The sequence below is a fragment of the Pipra filicauda genome, unplaced genomic scaffold (assembly GCF_003945595.2).
Source record: "Pipra filicauda isolate LSUMZ 115617 unplaced genomic scaffold, ASM394559v2 scaffold68_size4259465_pilon, whole genome shotgun sequence".
NCBI lineage: Eukaryota > Metazoa > Chordata > Aves > Passeriformes > Pipridae > Pipra > Pipra filicauda.
The window spans coordinates 2,014,823-2,035,660 of record NW_024104853.1 but is presented as its reverse complement, the minus strand read 5'-3'; the positions used below and the strand labels follow the sequence as shown (position 1 = coordinate 2,035,660).

At 38.0% G+C, this 20,838-nt stretch overlaps 1 protein-coding gene across 1 annotated transcript in view; it reads left to right on the top strand.

The window, feature by feature from the left end:
• The window catches only part of OCA2 (OCA2 melanosomal transmembrane protein), a 202,147-nt gene that overhangs the window by 116,014 nt on the left and 65,295 nt on the right, over positions 1–20,838 (top strand). The window contains exons 19-21 of the mRNA XM_039388832.1: positions 8,856–8,983; positions 13,845–13,904; positions 14,513–14,617. Of these exons, the coding sequence (XP_039244766.1) occupies positions 8,856–8,983; positions 13,845–13,904; positions 14,513–14,617 (293 nt within the window). The remainder of the gene's footprint in view (positions 1–8,855; positions 8,984–13,844; positions 13,905–14,512; positions 14,618–20,838) is intronic.

The following is a 20,838-nucleotide window of genomic DNA, read 5'->3' as shown; positions in this document are numbered from 1 at the left end:
CCTTATTGCCACCATTTTCCCTGTTGAAGGCATTACTCTTGCATAGGTGAACCTATTGTGTTACCATCCATGGCTTTTCTCATGTTCCTTTGATGAATTATTTAAGCAAGGAGACAGGGAGAGACTTTTTGGACTCACTGAATTCTTCCATAATTTAGGACTGCCGTTTGCTTGCCTGAGGGAGCTGTCTTGGATTTTTTTGTTTCTGCAGAGGGGTTAATATCTTAATGCTACAGTCTAAGTCCATTCTGGTGTCTTTGGTGACAAAGATGTCTGTGATCCTTTAGATATCAATATTCAAGCTAATTTCCTTCATCTGCCCATAAAATAATCTTTGGGGCTGATCAATAATCAGTAGAGCTGATCAACAGCTGTAATTCAGCTAGGTTTCAGCTTTGGTATGATTAAAGCAGTGTTAGCAAAAATCTCAAACTTAGGAACTTAGAAAAAATTATAGTTTTATTCATTTAGCTAACATGATCACTAAGACCTTTCTGGGTAGCAGGACAAGTTCTATAACCAGCACTCGATGCCACATCTGTCAAGTAAACATCCAAGACTAAAATTTTCCACATCATTCTTACTCTAAATCTAAAATCCCTCAATATTTACAGACAAAGTTTATCTTGTTTGATGACAATTTTTTATGTAGTTAAATCTAATTTCTCTTGCAAAACTTCCTCTTGTCCTCTAAATTCACTTGGTTTATCTTCTGACTTTAGACTTAGTCTGCAGCTACTTTTGAGGGTCTGAAGCTCTCTTTTTGCAGTTTATGGTAACTAGCTGTATCGTGCATTATTGAAACATTTTAAAATGGTGACTGAAATACTGGAAAAGTGGGAAAATAATTGTTTACATTTAATTTAAACTGACTTCTCTTTGTTTGGTAGGCCATGTTATGCAGAGCTCCTTTTTCTTTTATTTTATGTTTAGGGTAAGTATTAGAAAAAGATTCTTCATCCAGAGGGTGACTGGGCACTGGAACAGGCTCTGCAGGGAAGTGGTCACAGTACCAAGCCTGACAGATTTCAAGAAGTGTTTGGACAATACTCTCAGGGACATGGTGTGATTTTTGGGGATGGTCCTGTGCAGGGCTAAGAGGTGGACTTGATGATCCTTGTGGGTCCCTTCCAACTCATCATATTCTGTGATTCTGTGGTCACTAACCACTTTTGAGTTACTGATAAACCTTTGCTCTTTATTATCTTATGTATCCCTTTTAACTGCAGTTATTCACCCTGTGGACTCTTATCTGTGGCAATTTCATTCTTTCCTTACTGTTTTCCATTAACATTCCATCTACACAAAGCTATGATGCTGCTTTCTGTTACTAAAGTAGTTTCTTTACTTCCTGATCTGACAGTGGTAAATAGAGCAATGAATTGTAGCATCTGCAAGACCATTCAGCCTAATGTACTAAGACATAGTAAGATTAGAGCCACGGTGTCAGAGACTGGATTCATATCTCACTGGATTGTTTGATGGGTCAAATAAACCACCGGGGCAGGGGGGTGAGGGGTGAGGGAAGGGCTAGGTCTGGGCCTGGAGCCAACATGGCCGAGTCCATGCAGAGCACATGGTAGAGAAAGCCATGTGGCTGGGTTGTCAATAAGGTCTGCCTGGTGGCCTGCCCACAACACACCCCCTGGAGCCTCCAATTGGCTGTGGCACCCCTCACTTTGGCTAGGGGGACAGTGAGTGGCAGTGAACCAAAGGTCCTGCTTAGAGGGAATGGCCACAATAGCCAGAGTCTATAAATAGACATGCACATGGTCTCCATCATCCTCTTGGCCTCTGCCCTCCTGACCTGTCAATATGTGACCTCCAGAGTGGTAAATATGTTTCCTCTCTTTCTCTTTTTATTCTTTCTCCTTTTAATCTCTCTTCCTTTACTCCTGTGGGAAATTTAAACACCTGTTGTCTGTAGTCAAATTGTGGTAATTCACTTAAGTTTGGGTCGGTGGTTGTCTAGTAATAGTTTATAGTTTGCTATTAAGTGCAGTGCTTCTGTGAATTGAGTTCTTTGTACTGTTATAGTGAAATGCTTTTCCTTGGTTTGCATGTTATGTCTATAAGACCCTTCTTGACAAAACACCTTTTTTCTCACCAAATTAAAAGAAATCTCTTAGAGAAAAATATGTAGTTTTTCTCTCGATGTGAACTCAAGGTATCAAAGAATCAAAGACTTTGCAAGGGTTCATGTGGATAAAATCTCTTGAAGTCCAAAATTAAAGTGTACAGCTGGTAAAAGCAAGTAGCTTCTGGACCAGAGTGTAACACATGGGTTTAGGTAGTCCTCTTTGAAAGTCCTCAACCCTTTCTGGAGACTCTTCTGGGTCCTTGCAGTTGTGCTTGCAGGGGCTGCTCTGCAGCCCTTTCCCCCAGGTGGTATCAGCTCCTATTGTCAGTGTAGTTAGATATATCTGCCCTCGTTCAGTGCTCTTGAACTCCCTGCTTGTGCTTCATTTGTTTACTGTTCACTGTTCTGGCATGCAGTGATGTTGGTTTAGGTTGGCTAGCACTTCTACACTGAGGTCCAGAACAACTCTGCATGGGACTGACCTTCTGGCCTCTGAGTATGTAGTATAGAGACTTGATTGCTCTGTGAAGGTGCGAATTGTTGTTTTAAAATGAGAATGGACATAATTGTGTTTGAGAGATTTCGTACATCTTTGATTCACAGTCATGTTGAATAGATTCCTGATATAGTGTACATGAATAAGAGTTAAAAGTAAATTTGACAATTAATCTAATGAAAATGTTGGAATGGAGCTAAATCAGTGCAGTCAGCATTGACTTGGATTTAGAAAGACTGGTCCAGATGTTAGTTACTCATCCCTGTCAGCAGAACACTTTGCTTCTGAAAATAAGAGAAATCTGCTTTTCATGGTCCTTACAGTTTTAATTTATTTTAGGGTAGTTTTCAAAAAAATCTGCCTTGAAATAGCTCAGTTTTCTTTATAAACATGTAGTTATGTATGGAGAATATCCCCTGTCCATGCAGCTGCCTGTACACTTGAGAAAAATTAAGAACCAGTATCATTTGTGTCTGCCATCGCAGCCTTCGATCTTTATTACTCACTTCTAGAAAAGCTGACCTTTCCTTTATCTTGATATTTTCAGCTTCTCTATTTTAGGTTCAAAGAGTCAACAATCTGTGGCAATAGAGTGTGTTTGTTTGTAGTGACCTTTACCGAGATAATTCTGTACTTTCTTAGACTCATGGGTTGGTGCGGTATACACAGGTATACATCTGTCAGTACATCTTCCCTGTAGATGCAGTGCCTAGCTAACAGCAATCTCTAACCCAGGGTTTCTTTCTTACAGTGCTCTATTTTGAATGCCATTCTATCTTATCTATGAAATTGTGTTTGAAGACTTAATGAAGTTAGGTCTTGACATTACAATACAATGGTGAATATGATTTCTGCACTCTGACTTCATAATATTACAGCTATGCAACAAACTCCAGAGCATCCCTTCCTAACGCACCACATGTGCTGATCTGGGATTACAGAGCAGCCAGTCCTGTGCCTTCTTGTTTTATGCTACACTTCTGTTTTTTATTGCTGCAATTGCAGAATAGGTTTCTGCTTCTTTTACCTTGCATGGGGTTATAGTTTCCACTAATTTTTTATGTATTCTTTTATTACTCTTGTACCAAGCATTTACTGGTGTGGTGCAAGTCTTAGACTGTCATCATCACAGTTCTGTCACCATCACAGTTCTGTCTCCAAGGAGCAGCCTTAAACTGTGGTGCTAAAAATAACACAGAACAGAAAATGATTTCTATGAAGCTAAGCCTGTGAAAAGAGGCTGCTCAAAAGACTAGGAAGTTGCTTTGTGAGAAGCTAAGTTTATTAAAAAAAAAAGAATAATAAAGATAAAACAGTGCTCATCTGTGGACAGCAAGTACTACTTCTAAACATTCAGCAAAATTTCAAAATGCATGTTTTCAGGGATGCTTGATAAAATAAACCAAAATACGGAACATTTTCTTTTACATTCAGAACTCCAGATGATACATATTTTTTGAGTAGAGCAAGCACTACTGGAAATATGTCTTTGATTTAACTTTTTCACCTCAATATTTTTATATGCTTTTAAAAGAGAATGATTGAGCATATACTTTGCATAACATCACAATTACACCATGGTATATTCAGAACTGGCATACATCCTTAGGCTACATTTTGAGGGGTTGTGGAGCTAATTAGGTATCTTCTGACTAAGCTGTTGGGACACAGTTATAGATGTTACTCATATATTCATTACCATGCTGTGTAAATAATTATTCAAAGGTAAGTGCCAAATATGTTTTAGCTCTTAAGCCTGTAAACCATTGTGGACTTAAAATGGTTTTTGCAGTTCACAAAAAGTGGCTGTGGCTTTTTTGACAAATATAAAATTTTAAAGAGTACAGAAAATGAAAATCATACTTTTCTCAGGGACAAATGTAGAAAAAATCAGTGTATCCCTCCCCTCCCATTGTTTGCAGAGAGGAGCATTATATTTTCATTTGGCAGAAGCTGGTCAAGCTGATTTAAAAAAACCAAAACACTCCACTTATTTCTAAGCCACTATAAATATTTGACGCTGAATATTGTTTTGCCTGAATCTTCCTTGCTGCTGTTACAGCTCCTTCTCACTCTGTCTTGTCCTACCCACTACTGCTTGCCACAAACAGGTTGCTCTCTGCCCTTCGGAGCAGCCTGGCATTCACCTAAAGACTTACCAGGACCCTTTTAATCATCTTATCTTTGAGCTAAATATCCTGGATTCTTTAACTTTTTCCTCAAAAGTCAACTTTTCAGACTGTGCTTACTTCTCTGCCTTAGGTTTCTTAATGGGTATGCATCTTACAGTATATATTCTCAGAGCTTACCAGGGATGAGGAGAACAGAGGTTGCTTCACAGAATTTATTATTCTTAGTCCTGGTTCTGTATTTCAGTGGACCATTAGGTTCAGTTGTGATTGTCTGCATTTCTTGAGTCTTTTCTGCAGGACTATTTGGCACCCAGTTGCTTCCCACTCTGGATTTTTACAGTTTTATCTCTTCCTACCAAAGGTATTATCCTGCACCGTCTTGAACAGCATGCTGTTTTGCCCAGGCCAGCACTGATCATGCAATGATCTCACTGAGTGACTTTGGTTTTCAGTGCAAATGTCTCAAGTGTCATTTCAGTTTCCAAAAAAGTGAAATATTCCGGAAAAGTCAAGAAAAGAAAAAGTACCCTCAGTGTTCATAAATACATTACCCCAAATTCTGTGCATGTAAGGTGAACTTACAGAGTCCACATTTTCACTTTGTTTGGAGGAAGCTTGTTATGCTTTTCAGCTGGCAGTAAGTCAGACAAAATTACTTTTGCTGAGGAATAGAAATTATTCTTAATGAGCATTTGAAAGGCCTACAAATTGCACAGTAATTTTTCTTTCATTTCTTTCTCTTTCTCCTGCCTACCTCCAAATTCTAGATTTCTATTTGATTCTATTAGATTGTTTTATGTTTGCAAGTTCTTCTGCTTGATTATTTTAAAATAAGGGGTTTTTGAGTAGGATTGCAATTGTGTTCTGTTGATCATGAGCTATTTATTGTTCCAAAGGTGGTTTTTCCTACTGAATATGAGGACAGCAAAGCACTCAAGCTATTTCCACTGTACTTTTTTTCTGGCACCAAGCAGAAGACATGGAAATCTTTTCTTATGAAGAATGGATTATAAATTTGCAAGGTGCCTTTTACAATAAAATTTCATTTTCTTTTTCCTAAAATAAATAGAAACTGTCACCCTCTTCAACAGGTAGAAATGGAATTTAGATTCAGTTTCTCTCCAAGTTCTATTTCCAGTAAATCAATTTTTGTGAAACCAGGGCACTAAAAGGCAGTAAAGAAAGCGGTCTGTGGAACTGTAAATGGGCTTTGCTTTCACTATAGTAATGAGAAGTTATTTTTAAAAATCATTTCTGTTTCTCTTCCTCATGGCTCTCTTTTGTGACCCAGGAAGTTAGAAGGAAATGACCAATCTTTAATGCAGTCTAGTACTTTCAGTTCTTCAAAGTGAAGAAAAATGCTTCAGATTGGATCCAGGACAAATGCAAAGCTACCCAAATGCATAGAACACCGATACAGTATGTTCACTGTCATGAACATACTTAGAAAGGCCCTGGAATAGCTTTAGCAAACCTGCCAACTTACAAAGGCATGCTGTCCCTAATTTTGTAGCTTACTTTGACAAGCAGTTCAGCTGAGAGCAGGTAACCAAGCAATCATAGCACACGTGAACTACTGTGGCCTCCAGGCTTCAGAAGAAGGCTTTACTCTTGTCCAGCTGTGGGATGCTTGAAGTCCAACTGTGGTACTAAACAGTCTTGTGAAGAAAAATCTCGCATGAAGTCCCCCAGGTTCCTCAAGAGACTTCCTCCTCCTCCTCCTCTCCTCTACACTCCCTCAGAGAGATGAGTGACTGTATCTCCTCTTTGCACACACAGCAAGGAGAGCAAATGCACTCTGAACAGACCATGTGTGTAGACTGAAATAAGCTCTGGACAGCCAGAACTGGCAGCTGATGTGTTTGAACTTCCCTCTGGAGGGCTGTACTTGTTGAAGTGCTGCAGGAGGACACCTCCCTCTGTAACCCCAGAGAACAATATTGTAAAGCCTGCTGCTGTTCCTCATGCAAAGCTGCTTGCATGAAGCTAATGCATGCTGGTAACACTCATGGTGCCAGAAAATGCCTGGCTCCGTCCACCTCTCCTGCAATTCAATTATATTTCATTAATTTTAGTGATTAATTGTTATCTACATATAGCTTGTTCAAGATGATTTTTTTTCATTGGAGATAGAAGCATAGAAAAAATACCAAGATATTACCACAGATGGCTGTAGAACTATTGAGTAATTCTTTAATTCTTCATGTCATTGTACTTATATACAAAATATGTGTGAGAAAATGTAATGTCACACTTTTATAAAATAGCAGTAAAATTCTACTACTTAACTTCAAATCTGCACATACCTACTTCCCCTTGCAGTATTCCACTAACAGGAATTGCCATCCTCTTTATTTATTTAAGACAGAGTTGAGCCCACTGTTCTTTACTGGAATTCAGAAATCAGCCAAGACAACAATCAGAAGAAAACTAGGCATTGCATTTCCATAACCCCTTTCTTTGTGTTCAGAGCAAATAGCTATTTAATTTTCATGAACAGATTCCCTTTGTTTCATAAAACAGCAAATCAACTTTGCTATCAAAGAGACATGGTAGACAGAAACTGATAGTTCTCACTTTCGTCTGCTGCTTTGGGAACTCTGGAAGCACTCCTGTCCCTGTCATTTGCAACTGTTTTTGCAAAGTCTGTACACATGACAGCCGGAGATAGTGTCAAACTAGCTGGTTTAGCTCTCCTCACCAAAATGACCAGCCACAGTGACTCACTCCTGTGCTGCTGGTTTCAGTTTTCAGATGGTTTCAAATAGTTCAGGTCTAGTTGCCTGCACTGATCCTTACTGATCACACTTAACCTGAAATTCTCATTTAAAGAGTGTAGTGTGTCACTGAAAACTCCTAAAATGTACTTGAGAGAGTATAATGCATTCTTTGATTAGTGAACACGATGTGACACTGTATAGGATTTTTTTTGAAAATAGTTAATGTTTACAGCTTCCTGAACCTTTGGTGTCTTTATTTCTTTTATATTTAGATAGTATTTAAGTGGAATATATCTTAATTTTAAAATGTATGTTCTTATTTTAACTTAATGGAAAACCACTTATGCATAAGATGTAAGCTGAATGGCCTAAAATTTTATGAATCAGTCTATGGCTCTGAATTTCCTTACAGCTGTTGAAGGCTTTTGGAGACGGCTCACTTTATTCCTCTATCTACTTAGTAGCAGGGGCCTATTCTCCCTATGTCACATTTGGTATTTGATTATAAGTTTGCGAGATAAAGTCCTTTGCCAGCAAGGATTCTTCTTCCTCACTTTTTCTGCAATTCTGTGAATCCATCACTTTCTGACTATGAATATATCAAATAGGGTGAGGTGCATGAAACACTCACAACAAAAAGAGCAGTAACTTGAAAAGGTAGAAGGCATTATATCTATGCCATTATAAAACCCCTTAAATTATGTATCTTATTAATTTGTATGAAAAAATAAATCTGCTATTTAGGGAAAAAATAGATAAGAAAGGCAGAAAGAAGAGCATAATTCTGAGGAAAAAACCCACCCAACCTGCTTTTGTTTCCTGTCTGAAATCCCGTTCTGTTTTTTAAGATAAATATACCAGAGGGATCAAACAGCTCTAGAAGGCATTTTAACTGTGCAGAGAGAAAGTGGGCCTTGCTCGGACAGGAGATTCGCTGTTCTCTGGCTGAATGTGCATTTGATTTGTATTTTCTCTCATTGAGTTACCTAAATATGCGTATTATTAAACACTTCAGGATGTATAGAGAGATCCTGTCTGAAGAGAGTCCCTTTTGCTCTAGGTCCCTCATCGGTTCTAAGGACACTTAACTTTTCTGTTTATCTTCTAGAGCAGGAAGCCAAGGATGCAGTCCCCTTTCAGAAGCTGCAGAATCCTTCAGTATTCCTAAACACCTAAAGGTTTCTCTGTTATTCAAAGCCATTGATTATTGGGGTAACCCAACTCTACCTTATTTACCTTTTTTTTTTTATATTTTAGTTTAATTTGAAAGCAGAAACCATTCATTGTGTGGTATCTGTAAACGTTCCCTGTTCCAGAGTCAGAGAAAAAAGTGTGGCAAAAACTTTGACAATACTGTAATTTATATGTTGGTAGCACATTACAAGTTTGTGAAGTGTAAAGTTTTGTTCTCTCTTTCTCTCATGCAGGCTGGATTGCCATGTTGGGAGCCATTTGGCTGCTAGTGCTAGCAGACATCCATGATTTTGAGATGATATTGAACAGAGTTGAGTGGGCAACCCTCCTTTTCTTTGCAGCATTGTTTGTTCTCATGGAGGTAATATTCTCTGATTCTAAAACCTGAAGAGTTACAAATAATTTCAAATGTGAATTATGTTCCTGGGCAGAGGCCTCCTGCTTTTTCAATCTCTCTGTAATATTGTTGATCAAGTATAGTTAGGGTAGGACAGAGAGGAATTTCAGATTGCAGGTACTACAGAGAGGAATGTGGTCAAAGTTGATTGGACCTCTATGATATTTAATATTTCACGATAAACTTGGTCTCTCTCTCTCTACTTATTCTGCATTTGCTAAATATATCTGACACAATGATTTTCATATAAATTGAATTTTAGTTTCTGGGTTTGTCAGTGGTCTATATATGCAGATGTTTTATATGAATTTATGTGTTTGTTTTGCAATCATTTATACAAGTGATAGGAAAAATAACAGATCAAGATTTAACTGGAGTTGAAAACTGTGCCTAATGTTGTGTGCTACATGCTGGCTACCAAATGGCCTAAGATCACAGAATCACAGAATATGATGAGTTGGAAGGGACCCACAAGGATCATCAAATCCAACCCTTTAACTGTGCACAGGACCATCCCCAGGAGTCACACTATGAGCCTGAGTGCGTTGTCCAAATGCTTCTTGAATTCTGTCAGGCTTGGTGCTGTGACCACTTCTCTGCAGAACCTGTTCCAGTCCTCATCCACCCTCTGGGTGAAGAACCTTTTTCTAATACCTGACCTAAACCTCCCCTGACACAATTTCAGTGAATTTCAGTTTGAAATGCTAATTTAAAAAGATATTCAGCTCTTAAAATGCCTGGATATTTTACTGTGTAGTTTTTTTGCTTATCTGCTTGACAACAGTCCATCCATGTTTGTATCCCATTTTATTCCCTACTTGATAATTTTGTATACCCTGAGGAGTTATTTTTACCCCATATATTTGAATAATTTTTTCAGTGACTATTCTCATTAACTTGTCAATTAGGCCTCCAAAAGGCTGACTATTTTTCAGTTGTTATTAACTGGGTTTAAATGATGTAATAATGTTGTAGAAACATGACTAACAAAACCACGGTGACTACTGACAAGCCCATAGCTAGTGAATTGTCTGAGTGATTAGCCTTGGGAAAAGCCCATGAGAACAAATTTGCTCACATAATCTCTTTTCTCCCCGCTCCCCTCCCAATAATGGGAAAGATATCAAGAATTTGTAAATTGGGATCTAGTGAAAAAAAAAAAAACCACCAGCAGTAAAAGGGACAATATTTGAAGCAAATAGAAACAAAACCCAATCCAACTAACTCTAATTATTGCCAAACTGGAATTCAAAATCTGGTAACCACCAAGAAGATGAATGGAAACTGATTATCATTATCAGGCTTGTTTGTGAGCTACTAGATATAAAATTGAGGAAATGTTGATTTATTGTATGCCCATTAGTACAGCAATTTTTAGTTGTCTGTTTTAACAGACTCTATATACCCTTGCATTTTCTAGCTCTTATAGGGAATCCATACTGAAGTCATATTTATTTTGTCTGCTGCTACTATAAGAGTTTATTAGTTGCGTTCCCTGAGGTATTTATTGTTTTAACTTGGATTGAATGGTTTTGATTTGAGTGCTGTGTGACTGCACAATAACGTCATAAAACATGCAGGAAGTTATTTGCCATTTACTGCAAGATTTTTTATACAACTGTTGTGATTCACTGAACTTCATTTTTATGGCTTCTCAGGTCACCAGTGAATAGTTTGCTAATGAAAGAATATTTTTCCTGGCTGTCTAGAACAACAGTAGTTATTCTACTGTTATTCTAAGGTCATGAAAGAAATTTGTAGAGATAATCAAGAAAAAAAACAGGGAGACATTAAATTCTTCCCCATAATGAATGATAAAAATGTTCTATGTGTCATCACTGCCAATTTTGATCTGAATCTGTTGCTCTTTGGATTAGTACATGACAGTCCTTGCCAAGGTATTTTTCTTTTCCTTAAGTTACCAATGTCAAGAAGAAACAAGTCAAAACAAAGATATTTGTGAAGTATAGGAAATCTTTCATGATCTAGGCATTTAGCAGTTGTGAGCTCATATTGTTCACCCTTGGTGATCCTTCGGCTTGGATGGTTCCCAGTCTGAGGCTGTTTCCTACTGCTATAAGTGTTCCCTTTTCTGTTACAAGGCACATTTAAAAACCTGTGTGGGACTTAGGCTGAAAGTAATTTTGGAAAATGTGATTTGAGTTCCTGAGCAACAGGAACTCATGGTGGTTCTGCCTTTGGGGGCTCATCCAGTGTAGTGCCTCTTTTACAATGAAAAATGGAAATCCTTTGCAACTCTCATGTTTTCTATTGTGTCCTTTGCGTAATTAATCTTTACAACTGTCTTTTTAGTCTTTGTCCATAAGTGGCTGTTACAGGCTACAAAATCCTGCTTCTTCTGTCTCTGTAGCATAAATTCCTATGCCTCTCAGGATTACAGTGATTCTTTGTTCACTTTTATAGTAGAGATTGACATTTTACCTTAGTCCCTTCAGACAGAGTTTATTTACAACAGTCATCATGACATACTGTCCACAAGAGGGATTAATGTAAATTTTTTGCATATATTAAAATTTGTTTTATAATGGCAGTAAAACTCTATTTTGAACTGAATACACCAATTTTGCCCGAAGACACCAATCAGTGCAAAAATACTTATTTCTCTTAGAAGACACAGGAATATCTAGAAGACTCTCTGTGCATTTTACATGCAGGGGAGGCCAGTAGTAGGGTGCTAATTGCTGCCTTTCATTTAGTTGCCTGCAGGAGATTGGCCTGGAAATCATAGAGACATCCTAAAATTGGTTATGTGATTAGTATTGTCATCATCTCTTTAGAGATGGGCTACCTGCAGACTGACTTGCAGGAGTGATGTGTGTGTTCATCACTCTCTTCCATCTTTTCTGAACATCTCTTTTTCTGAGTTCCAGAAGAAATTTTGAATGTTACTGAAAAGTAATATGTTCTGTTAATAGATAATTAATAAGGCAGCAATATTAACTGAATGTAACTCTGGGCTATAATTGATGATAACTACGTGTTAAAAAGTTTATTTTGAAGTGTGAACACAAAACAGTTGTAGAAAAACTATTGCCATTCACTAAGAATATTACTTTTACATACATTTTAAAAGTCACTGTCATAACCTTCAAGTTAATAAAGCAACACAGATAGCTTAGGAAGAAAATGGTAACTTAAAATTACCAACAAGAATTAATTTCTCAGGAAACTTTCTTCTGGGAAGTTAGTGAAAAAATGTCCTTTTTTAATGTAAAGGGTATGTGTATGTATTTAAAAGTTTTGTTGCTTGTTTTCTGCATGCTGTGTCTTTAATTGTAGATAAACCTTTTATTTTTCAGTGTATTGTTAAACCAAATAATATTTCTGGGCCAAATTTATGTGGTGACATACAAACTGCAAGTGTTCAGCTGAAGTCCAATCGGGCTGCAGGTACAGGAGTTGCCAGTCTGAATGAAAGCACCATAGTAACTGACTTTACAGTGTTGTATACCACACCACTTGGTGCCTGTTAGGGTATTTGTCCATCTTTGTCATGGAATTTGACAGCATGTGAGTTGAATGCTTTTTTTTATCACTGATATCTCTGTGGGGCTCTATCTGACCACCACATGTGGGGGTTATGTGGAGTTGTGTTGTGTGAGTGCTAACTTCAGCAGCTCTGTGACGGAATGCAGTCAGTAAGTTAGGCACTGCAGCTGAATGATTCTTTTACTTGACAGAAAAAAAAACGAAAGCAAGCCAACCAGCTCAGTCTAGGCTGAACCAAAAATGATGTTATCTTCTCCCCTGAGAAACTGAGAAGTCATAAAATAGATACACCTTATTCAAGCTGAAAATAGTTCTTCATTCTGCTCACCTGTAAGAAAAGAAAACAAAACCAGAGTGAATTAAAGGCTAGGTCTCATGAGTTAAAAATCAGCCTTTTACCGTGTGGGTTAAGGGAATAGGTCATTGTCCTTGGGTGTGAAGACTCAGTTTGTACTCTGTCTGCCCAAGGAGAAATCAGAGTCGGCACCACTGAGTTGGAGTCCTCCTGTGTCTTTTCATCCCTGGTAGCAACTGTGGTTGTATGGGATGCTATCTCAGTATCCTGTACAAATGGAAATTGTTCTCACAAGAAGGACAGAGCACTCTGCTCCAGGCTGTCCTGGGGTCCAGTGTTTACAGGCCTTACCACCTTGGTTCAGGTGCCTAACCTGGGCACTGGAAAGCTGTATTTCCTGCTTTTCAGGCACTGCTGCCTCTGTGCCAATTTCCATTCACCCAAGATCTCTCTCCTGGTTTTAGCAGATGGGTACTGTTTTTGGGTAGTTTCTGTTGGTTTTATTTGTTTGGTTGGTTGGCTTTTGTTGCTGCTTTTTTTTTGACAGGTCTGAAAAATCTGTATAACAGAAACATAATTTGTTTTCCTGCTTCTTCATCTGAGACTGAGCACAAGATGCCTGATTTTATCTGATCTTTTAAACCAATGATGTATTTCTACCTGTATTGTGGTTTTGGAAAGACGTTTTAAAATCAGTTGTGTTCAGGTATTCAGAAAACATGTATCTAATGAATAATGTCATCTTTAAATTTCAGCCATTCTCTCATCCTGTGTCCCATGCTTTTAAGTAATCCTACCATTTTTTTCAGTACAACCAACCCACTTCCACAAAACCAGCTAACAATTTTTACTGTGTCTTTTCTTGCCTCCAATTACAAAGTTGCTGTAGAAGCTACATGAGTTGAATATCAATATCTTGTAAATGGAAAGGAATTGCTGCATTTTCTTACATCCACTGAAAAAGATTGTAACTACATCATGTACTTCACTAATTGATATCAATGTCTTTCTTTTTTTTAGGCTTTGGCTCATCTGCACTTAATAGACTATATAGGAGAGCAGACAGCTTTGTTAATAAAGGTGTGTTCAAAATATTGTCATGGCTAGGCTTCGTGAAAGAAGATTTGGGAGTTCAAAATATTAATAATTTTTTAACAGGCCAGGAAAATCATTTTAGTTCAATAGAGTAATGAATAATAGTTTGATTTTGAATTAATGTTTATGATGACATTCCTGCATCAGCAATATCAAGAAAGCATGTCATATTTTGGTATGGATGATATTTAAGAGATATATATATATATGTCCACAGCCACAATAAATATAGCCATAAATGCAATAGGGAAGCTTTTTCTCTAGTCTAAAAACTCCAAAAATACAAACGTAAAAAAAGTATGAACAGTTGAAGGTCAAAATTCACAGTTGCACAGTGTATTTCTTGTATGAAATTTGAGTATTGGAAATATCAATCTTTGTATTTTTATTTGTTCAGAGTTTCTTGGAAAAAGAACAGTAATTGCGTTACTAAATGCATTTTCTCTAAGAAAACCTATCCCATCTCAGAGCCTAAAGGAATAATAAGTGTCGATATATTAAAACTGTGATGAATGTGCAATTATGCCACATGGGGGGACACAGAGCAACACTGATCTCAAAGTTATAATTTTCTCTCTCTCTCTCAACTCCAGGTGGTTCCTGAGGACCAGCGTTTGGCAGTGGCCATCATTTTAGTGCTCTGGGTGTCTGCTTTGGCCTCTTCTGTGATTGACAATATCCCCTTCACGGCTACAATGGTAGGGTCTGTGCAGTACTGCACATGCTCCTTCTGATGCTGGCAAGGGACTGAGCTTACTGCTTACCATTTGCTCTTTCTGCTTTTTTTGTTATTAGGAACTTACTCATACTCTTAAGGTATCCAGCTGGCCATTGCTGCCAGCCGCTGCAGTTAGCTGTGGGACTAGAGGCACTGTTTTGGCTGCATTTTTGCACTTTCCCTTTTATATCTACATGAGTTGTTGAAAAGTAAATTTGTCTTTTTGATGCAAACTATCCATCCTCTGCTGTCAATCTTTTCCCTCTCTGTGCTGTGTAGTTATGCTAATGCTTTTTTAACACCTGAAGCTTTTATTGCTACCTTACTAATGTAATTAGTTTAAAAAACAGCAAATTATGTTGAGCATAGCAAATGCTTGTCAGAAGCTGAGCTTTAATATCAGAAAATTATCAAATTATAACAAATTAGGGCATGCTCAGATAGGTTTATTCAATGAAGTTCTCTGTTTAAAGTGAGATAATCCATTCATTCTGTAGGAATGTTTCATTGTTGCAGCTCATTCTCAGCTAAGTATACTTTTCCTGTATCTTTTTCTTCCATTGTTGAATGGTCATGTCCACCCTTAACCTGTGTCAAGGTTTAAGACATTGCTTATAGAGCATATGACAAATTGGGCAGATTTGCAACTGCTCTATAAATACATATTAATATGGCATTTTGCTTTGATTATCATGGTGTTTCCTGTAAAATCATATTGATTTAACAACAACAGACCGCAAGCAACAGGCACGAAGGGAAAGACTGGTTCAGGATGAGTCACCTCCCAGCACATGCCTAAGGACTCTCAAGCAGTAATACAGAAATCTTAGTGTAGGAGATTTTCCCTCTTATCCAGCTAGTCTATGAAAATTGGCTTGGAGCAATACCAAACAGCATCTACATGCACATCGAACAAAGGGTCTTCCATGCATTTTGAAAGGAACCCTCTTTTAAAGGGTTTTCAGGTGTGTTTTGGGGAATGAGACAGAAATGCAGGAATCCTTTAGGATGCCTGAAGACCATTTCTTTTGTATCTTTGAGGGTGAGAAATGCTGACAGAAAGGAAAGAATATTTACCAATGTTTTAAACATTTCAAATTTATATCTTTCTCAGTCTGTTCTGACATGAACCTAAGAGACTGCTATGATTTTTTTCTTTTTTTTTTTTTTTTTTTTTTTTTTTAATAGGCAGAGATAAGAGACAGGAAGAAAAATGCAGGCATATTCTCACCTATGTAAAAGCAGTCAGTAGCTGAAGAGTTAAGACATTAATGTATTATGTGGCAAACTGAAGGTGAGGCCTAGATTCATCTAGTTCAGTGAATAGGCTTGCCCTTCAGTCTTTATCATTCTACATTAGAAAATACTTACAGAAAATTCCTAAGTAACTAAGTCCCAAGTTCTTACGTAAGATTGTATAAACTTTCATTTAAAATTCTTTTTGTTTCTTTGGCACTTTGTTCCTACTGTTAAAATAAGCAGTATTTGGTTTTGAAAGGCTATTTGTCAGTATGTGTGTCAAAGTTATGAAATTCTGATGAGTGGTATTAAATGTATGGAACGTAGCCCTTTTGTAGAATGACTTTTCACTAATCAGGGACTTTTATATGTGAGTTTGGTTTGACATTCCCTAGTGATACAGGAGTAATGGGGCACCTGCTATGATGTAGCCATGAATGATTCTGTCCTTTCCTGGCTAAAGGTTCTAGGTTCATAGAGGAACCTGCACTTATAATAATGAAAATCAGAAGTACGAATCCCTCCAGATCTCCATAAATCTCCTTCAGTGGTGAACAAATGTCATGACAATGGGTCAGTCTCTATTGTGTTTTTCATTAGTAATAGGCTTGATGGACCAGGTACTGCATAGGGATGTGGAACGCATCAAGTTCCTTCAATTTTTTTGAACCCAGAGATATAAAATATCTGGATGGTTTAATAGATATCAGCTGTATGCTCTGACTGAAGAAAGAGTGTTTGGCGGATGGCCTCACAGACCTCTGCCTATAGTGGATTTGCCAATGACCAGGAGGAGTTAAGGGAAATCAGTCTCACAGGGTGACATCTTGTTTGACTTGTACATGAATTCCTTAAGTATCATGCAGAGATGATGAAAGGCCTGGTGGTAGGTCACAGTCAAGGACACCAATGATGTCTTTTCTGCATTAGAAAGGTGAACATACCATGACTTTTTTACCATATTCCAGGAATGAGGCAACCTTGCCATCCCAGTTCTTCTGGTTGTGAGCGTCCACTTGACTGTGGAAAAAACTACTGTGATGGCAAGGGCGTCTGGAAAGTTATACTGTTTTGTTCCTTCACGGATGGGAAGGTTCAAGGAAAACAGGCTTCAGTGCATTCATGGGATGACCCCAACACTGCCTTTGTGTTGTTAGATAAGGTCTTCGGTTCATCCCCTACAACACTGTGCAGTACATGTTGTCCAGAATTGGAACAGGGAGAGGGGATGCACTGTAAAAAATCAGGGTAATAACTCAGAAATGGAGCAAGAATGGACAGGAGTAAGGCTCTTCTATGTGATGTGAATGATCCCCCTGGGCTGAAGGCACCATAGATGTGAAGAGGCTCAGCTCCTGTTACACCACATTACTTGCTTATGTAGGAGTAACCCATACAATTGATACGTAGAGTGTTTTGACTGAGGAACTCCCTGAGAAAGGGAAGAAATATGAAATTCCATTAGAGCCTGAGCCTTGACTTAGGTGCATAGGTGAAGGGAAGAAAAACAGAAAAACCTGCAGATAGCTCTGTAAGTGTGATACTGTGTTTCCTTGAAAAAAAGATAATCAGGATTTAAGTGGGGCTGTCCAAATTTTCCTTGAAAAAAATCAACTTAATGTATGGTTGTCCAAAATTTCCTCTGAGTTTCTGTGTTTGTACTAACAAGATAATCAAATTCATAATGACTTCTTTTGTATAGAGATAAAAAATAAAAATGAAAAAAATGTGAACACCCAATTAATGGACCTTGACACTAAAAATTTCACTTTGTCTGTGTTTGGATAAAGTTAACTGCTTCATTTAAAGTTTCAGATTTGACAGCGTTAAAATTTGTGGCTTAACAGGTAGTTAATTTACCTTAACAGGATGTAGATCAGTATTTTAAAAAGAGAATTAGAATAGGTGTATATCTGAGCCAGCATTACCAAGAATTCTAGGAAATAAACTATTTTATGAATTAAATGAAAACAGATAAGGAAAATGGTTTCCTAGAAGAAATTCTAGGCATTTTCAATAGTCTCTAAGTATCTAAGTAGACAAATTAAGATTATTTCTTATCCTAGAATACAACACATTATCTGCAGTCTTAAGAACAAAACATAAATATTTTGGGTTATTTTAAGATGGATATATTTTAAAGTGCAAAATATTCATGTGTTTAAACAGTGACCATATTGATGATTTTCAGCAGTCTTCAGCACCAACGTCATAGAGAAGGCTTCTCTCTTACTAAAAAATTCTGAAATGACAAAAATAAGATCAGTTTATATTTGAAACACCTTACCCTGAAAATACCTTTTCACTGCAACACTGTTGTTGGTCAAATTCGTCTTTGCTCTAGACAAGAGTAAATCTGGTGTAACCCCACTACTAAAAATGTCAGTACCATATGGAATTCATGTACAGAAGTTGCTAAACTGAAATCTCTGCAATGAGGTCAGAACACAGCAAGTATTTTTTGCTGCAGAGGATGCTGTAGAAAAATAATTGCTTACATGAAACATTGGAATGAGTTTCTGAGGGCACTTAGCTCGTCATAGGTTGAGTACTTTTACTGTTTCTGTCTTGCCATAATTCTTCAGAATATCTTCTAATTGCTTGTTTCATATAATTTATCCTGCATGCAAAGATCATGAACTGCTCCAAAATAAGATGAGGGGATTGAAAATTGCCTGAACTGTAATCCCAGGACTTTTCCCTTCCCTTTAAGATTGAAAAGTGAAGATCCAACCTTCTAATTAAATAGATGTTTTTATGAGTGAGTGTTTATTGCACTTCTTTGCATAAGCATGACTGGCAATTGTGATAGCTATCTTCAAATGATAGGGAAATTAATAATTTCTTGTCACCGTGTAAAAAATGTACTACAGCAAAGCCTTTTAGAATTATACAACAGACTATTTCAGTTGGAAGGGACCTACAACAATCATCTAGTTTAACCATCTGACCAATTCAGGACTGACCAAGAGTTAAAGCATGTTGTTAAGGGCATTGTCCAAAAGACTCTTAAACACTGACAGGCTTGGGGCACTGACCATCTCTCTAGGAAGCCTGTTCCAGGTTCGACCACTCTCTCAGTAAAGAAATGTTTCCTAATATTCAGTTTGAACCTTCCCTGATGCAGCTGTGAGCCATTCCTATCTGTCCTGTCACTGGATCCAAGGGAAAAGAGCTCAGCATCTCCCTCTCCACTTCCCCTCCTCAGAATGCTGTAGAGGCCAGTTGGGTCACCTCTCAACCTCCTTCCCTCCAAACTAGAACAACCCTAAGTCCTCAACTGCTCCTCTCAGCATATGCCTTCCAACCTTGTCACCAGCTTTGTTGCCCTCCTCTGGACGCATTCAAGGACTTTCACATCCTTCTTGCATTGTGGGGCCCAGAACTGCACACAAGCACTCCAAGTGAGGCCATACCAATGCTGAATACATCAGGATATTTGCCTACTTTGAATGACTGGTTGTGCTGTTTGGTGTACCCCAGGATGCGGTTTTCCCTCTCAGCTCCCAAGGCTTCCTCCTGTGTCACAGTGAGCTTGATCATGCTAACCAGCACCCCCAAATCCCTTTCTGCATGGCTGCTCTCCAGCTACTCCTCTCTCAGTTTATACTTGTGTCTGGCACTACTCCATCCTAGGTGCAGAATCTGGAATTTGGACTTGTTAAATTTGATCCCATTAATCGTAGCCCAATATTCCAATCTATCTAGATCCCCCTGTAGAACTTCCTGTCCCTCAAGAGAGTCAACAGCACCTCTCAGTTCAATGTCATCAGCAGACTTGCTAATGGTGCATTCAACCCCTGCATCCAGATCACTGATAAATATTTTGAACAGAACTGGCCCTAGAACTGAAGACTGAGGAACATCGCTGTTGTCCTGTCACCAGTCAGATGTAACCCCATTCACTGTAAGCCTTTAGGCTCTGTCCTTCAGCCTTTTCTTCACCCAGTGCACTGTGAACTTGCTTGTCCCACACCTGGACAACTTGTCCAGAAGTATGCTATGAGGGACAGTATCAAAAGCTTTACTAGAATCCAGAAAAACTGCATTTCTTACCTTCCCTTCATCCACTAAGTGGATGACTTTATCATAGAAGGATATCAAAGTAGTTAAACAAGACTTCCCTTTATGAACACGTTGACTCTGCCTCATGATTGCATTGTTCTTTGAATGCCTTTCAATAGTACCCAGTATAATAATCTCTATATTTTTTCCAGGAGCTGAGGTTCTGTAGTTCTCTGTTTCTTCCTTTCATGCCCTTTCTGTAGACTGGAATAACACCGGCAAGCTTGTGAGTCAGCAGGGACTTACCCAGATTCCCAAGACCTCTGGTAGAAGACCAAGAGGGGTTCTACCATAACTTCAGTACTCTGAGATGAATCCCATCAGGCCCTATGGACTTGTGAATGTTCAGCTGATACAAATGGTCCTTTTACAGTTTCAGTGTCCCAGATTTTGAGTTTGAGAAATATTTTGTGGTAAACTCTGTGAACTCTGTATGTAAAAGGCTATGTTGCCAACAGCAAATCTAATCTGTGTTGCCAGCTGCAAATCTAATACATATAGATACATCTGGGAGTTTCTTAAAACCACCCAGAAAATGTTCTGTACATAAAAAATTCATAAATCAGGAGCTCAGTTATTATGTTTCACACATTTTAATTTTTGAATGACAAGGGTTCTTTTTTTCATGTTGCATATCCAGCTTCATTTGTCTGCAGAATAAATGTGGTGAGTGATGTATTGATGCTCAATATGTCATTCTATTAAACCTCCGATATTTCTCCTCCTTTTATAACAGGCTAAATTCACAGGGACATTCCTTGAGAGGTAGACTTATAAATTTTTAAGGCCTGGGTTTTCCTAGTATTGTCATTTAAATAGCCACGAATTTCTACCCTTAGAACTCTAGGTGACATGATTTCATTACCAGTATGCTCCTTAGTTTAATTGATATGTTTT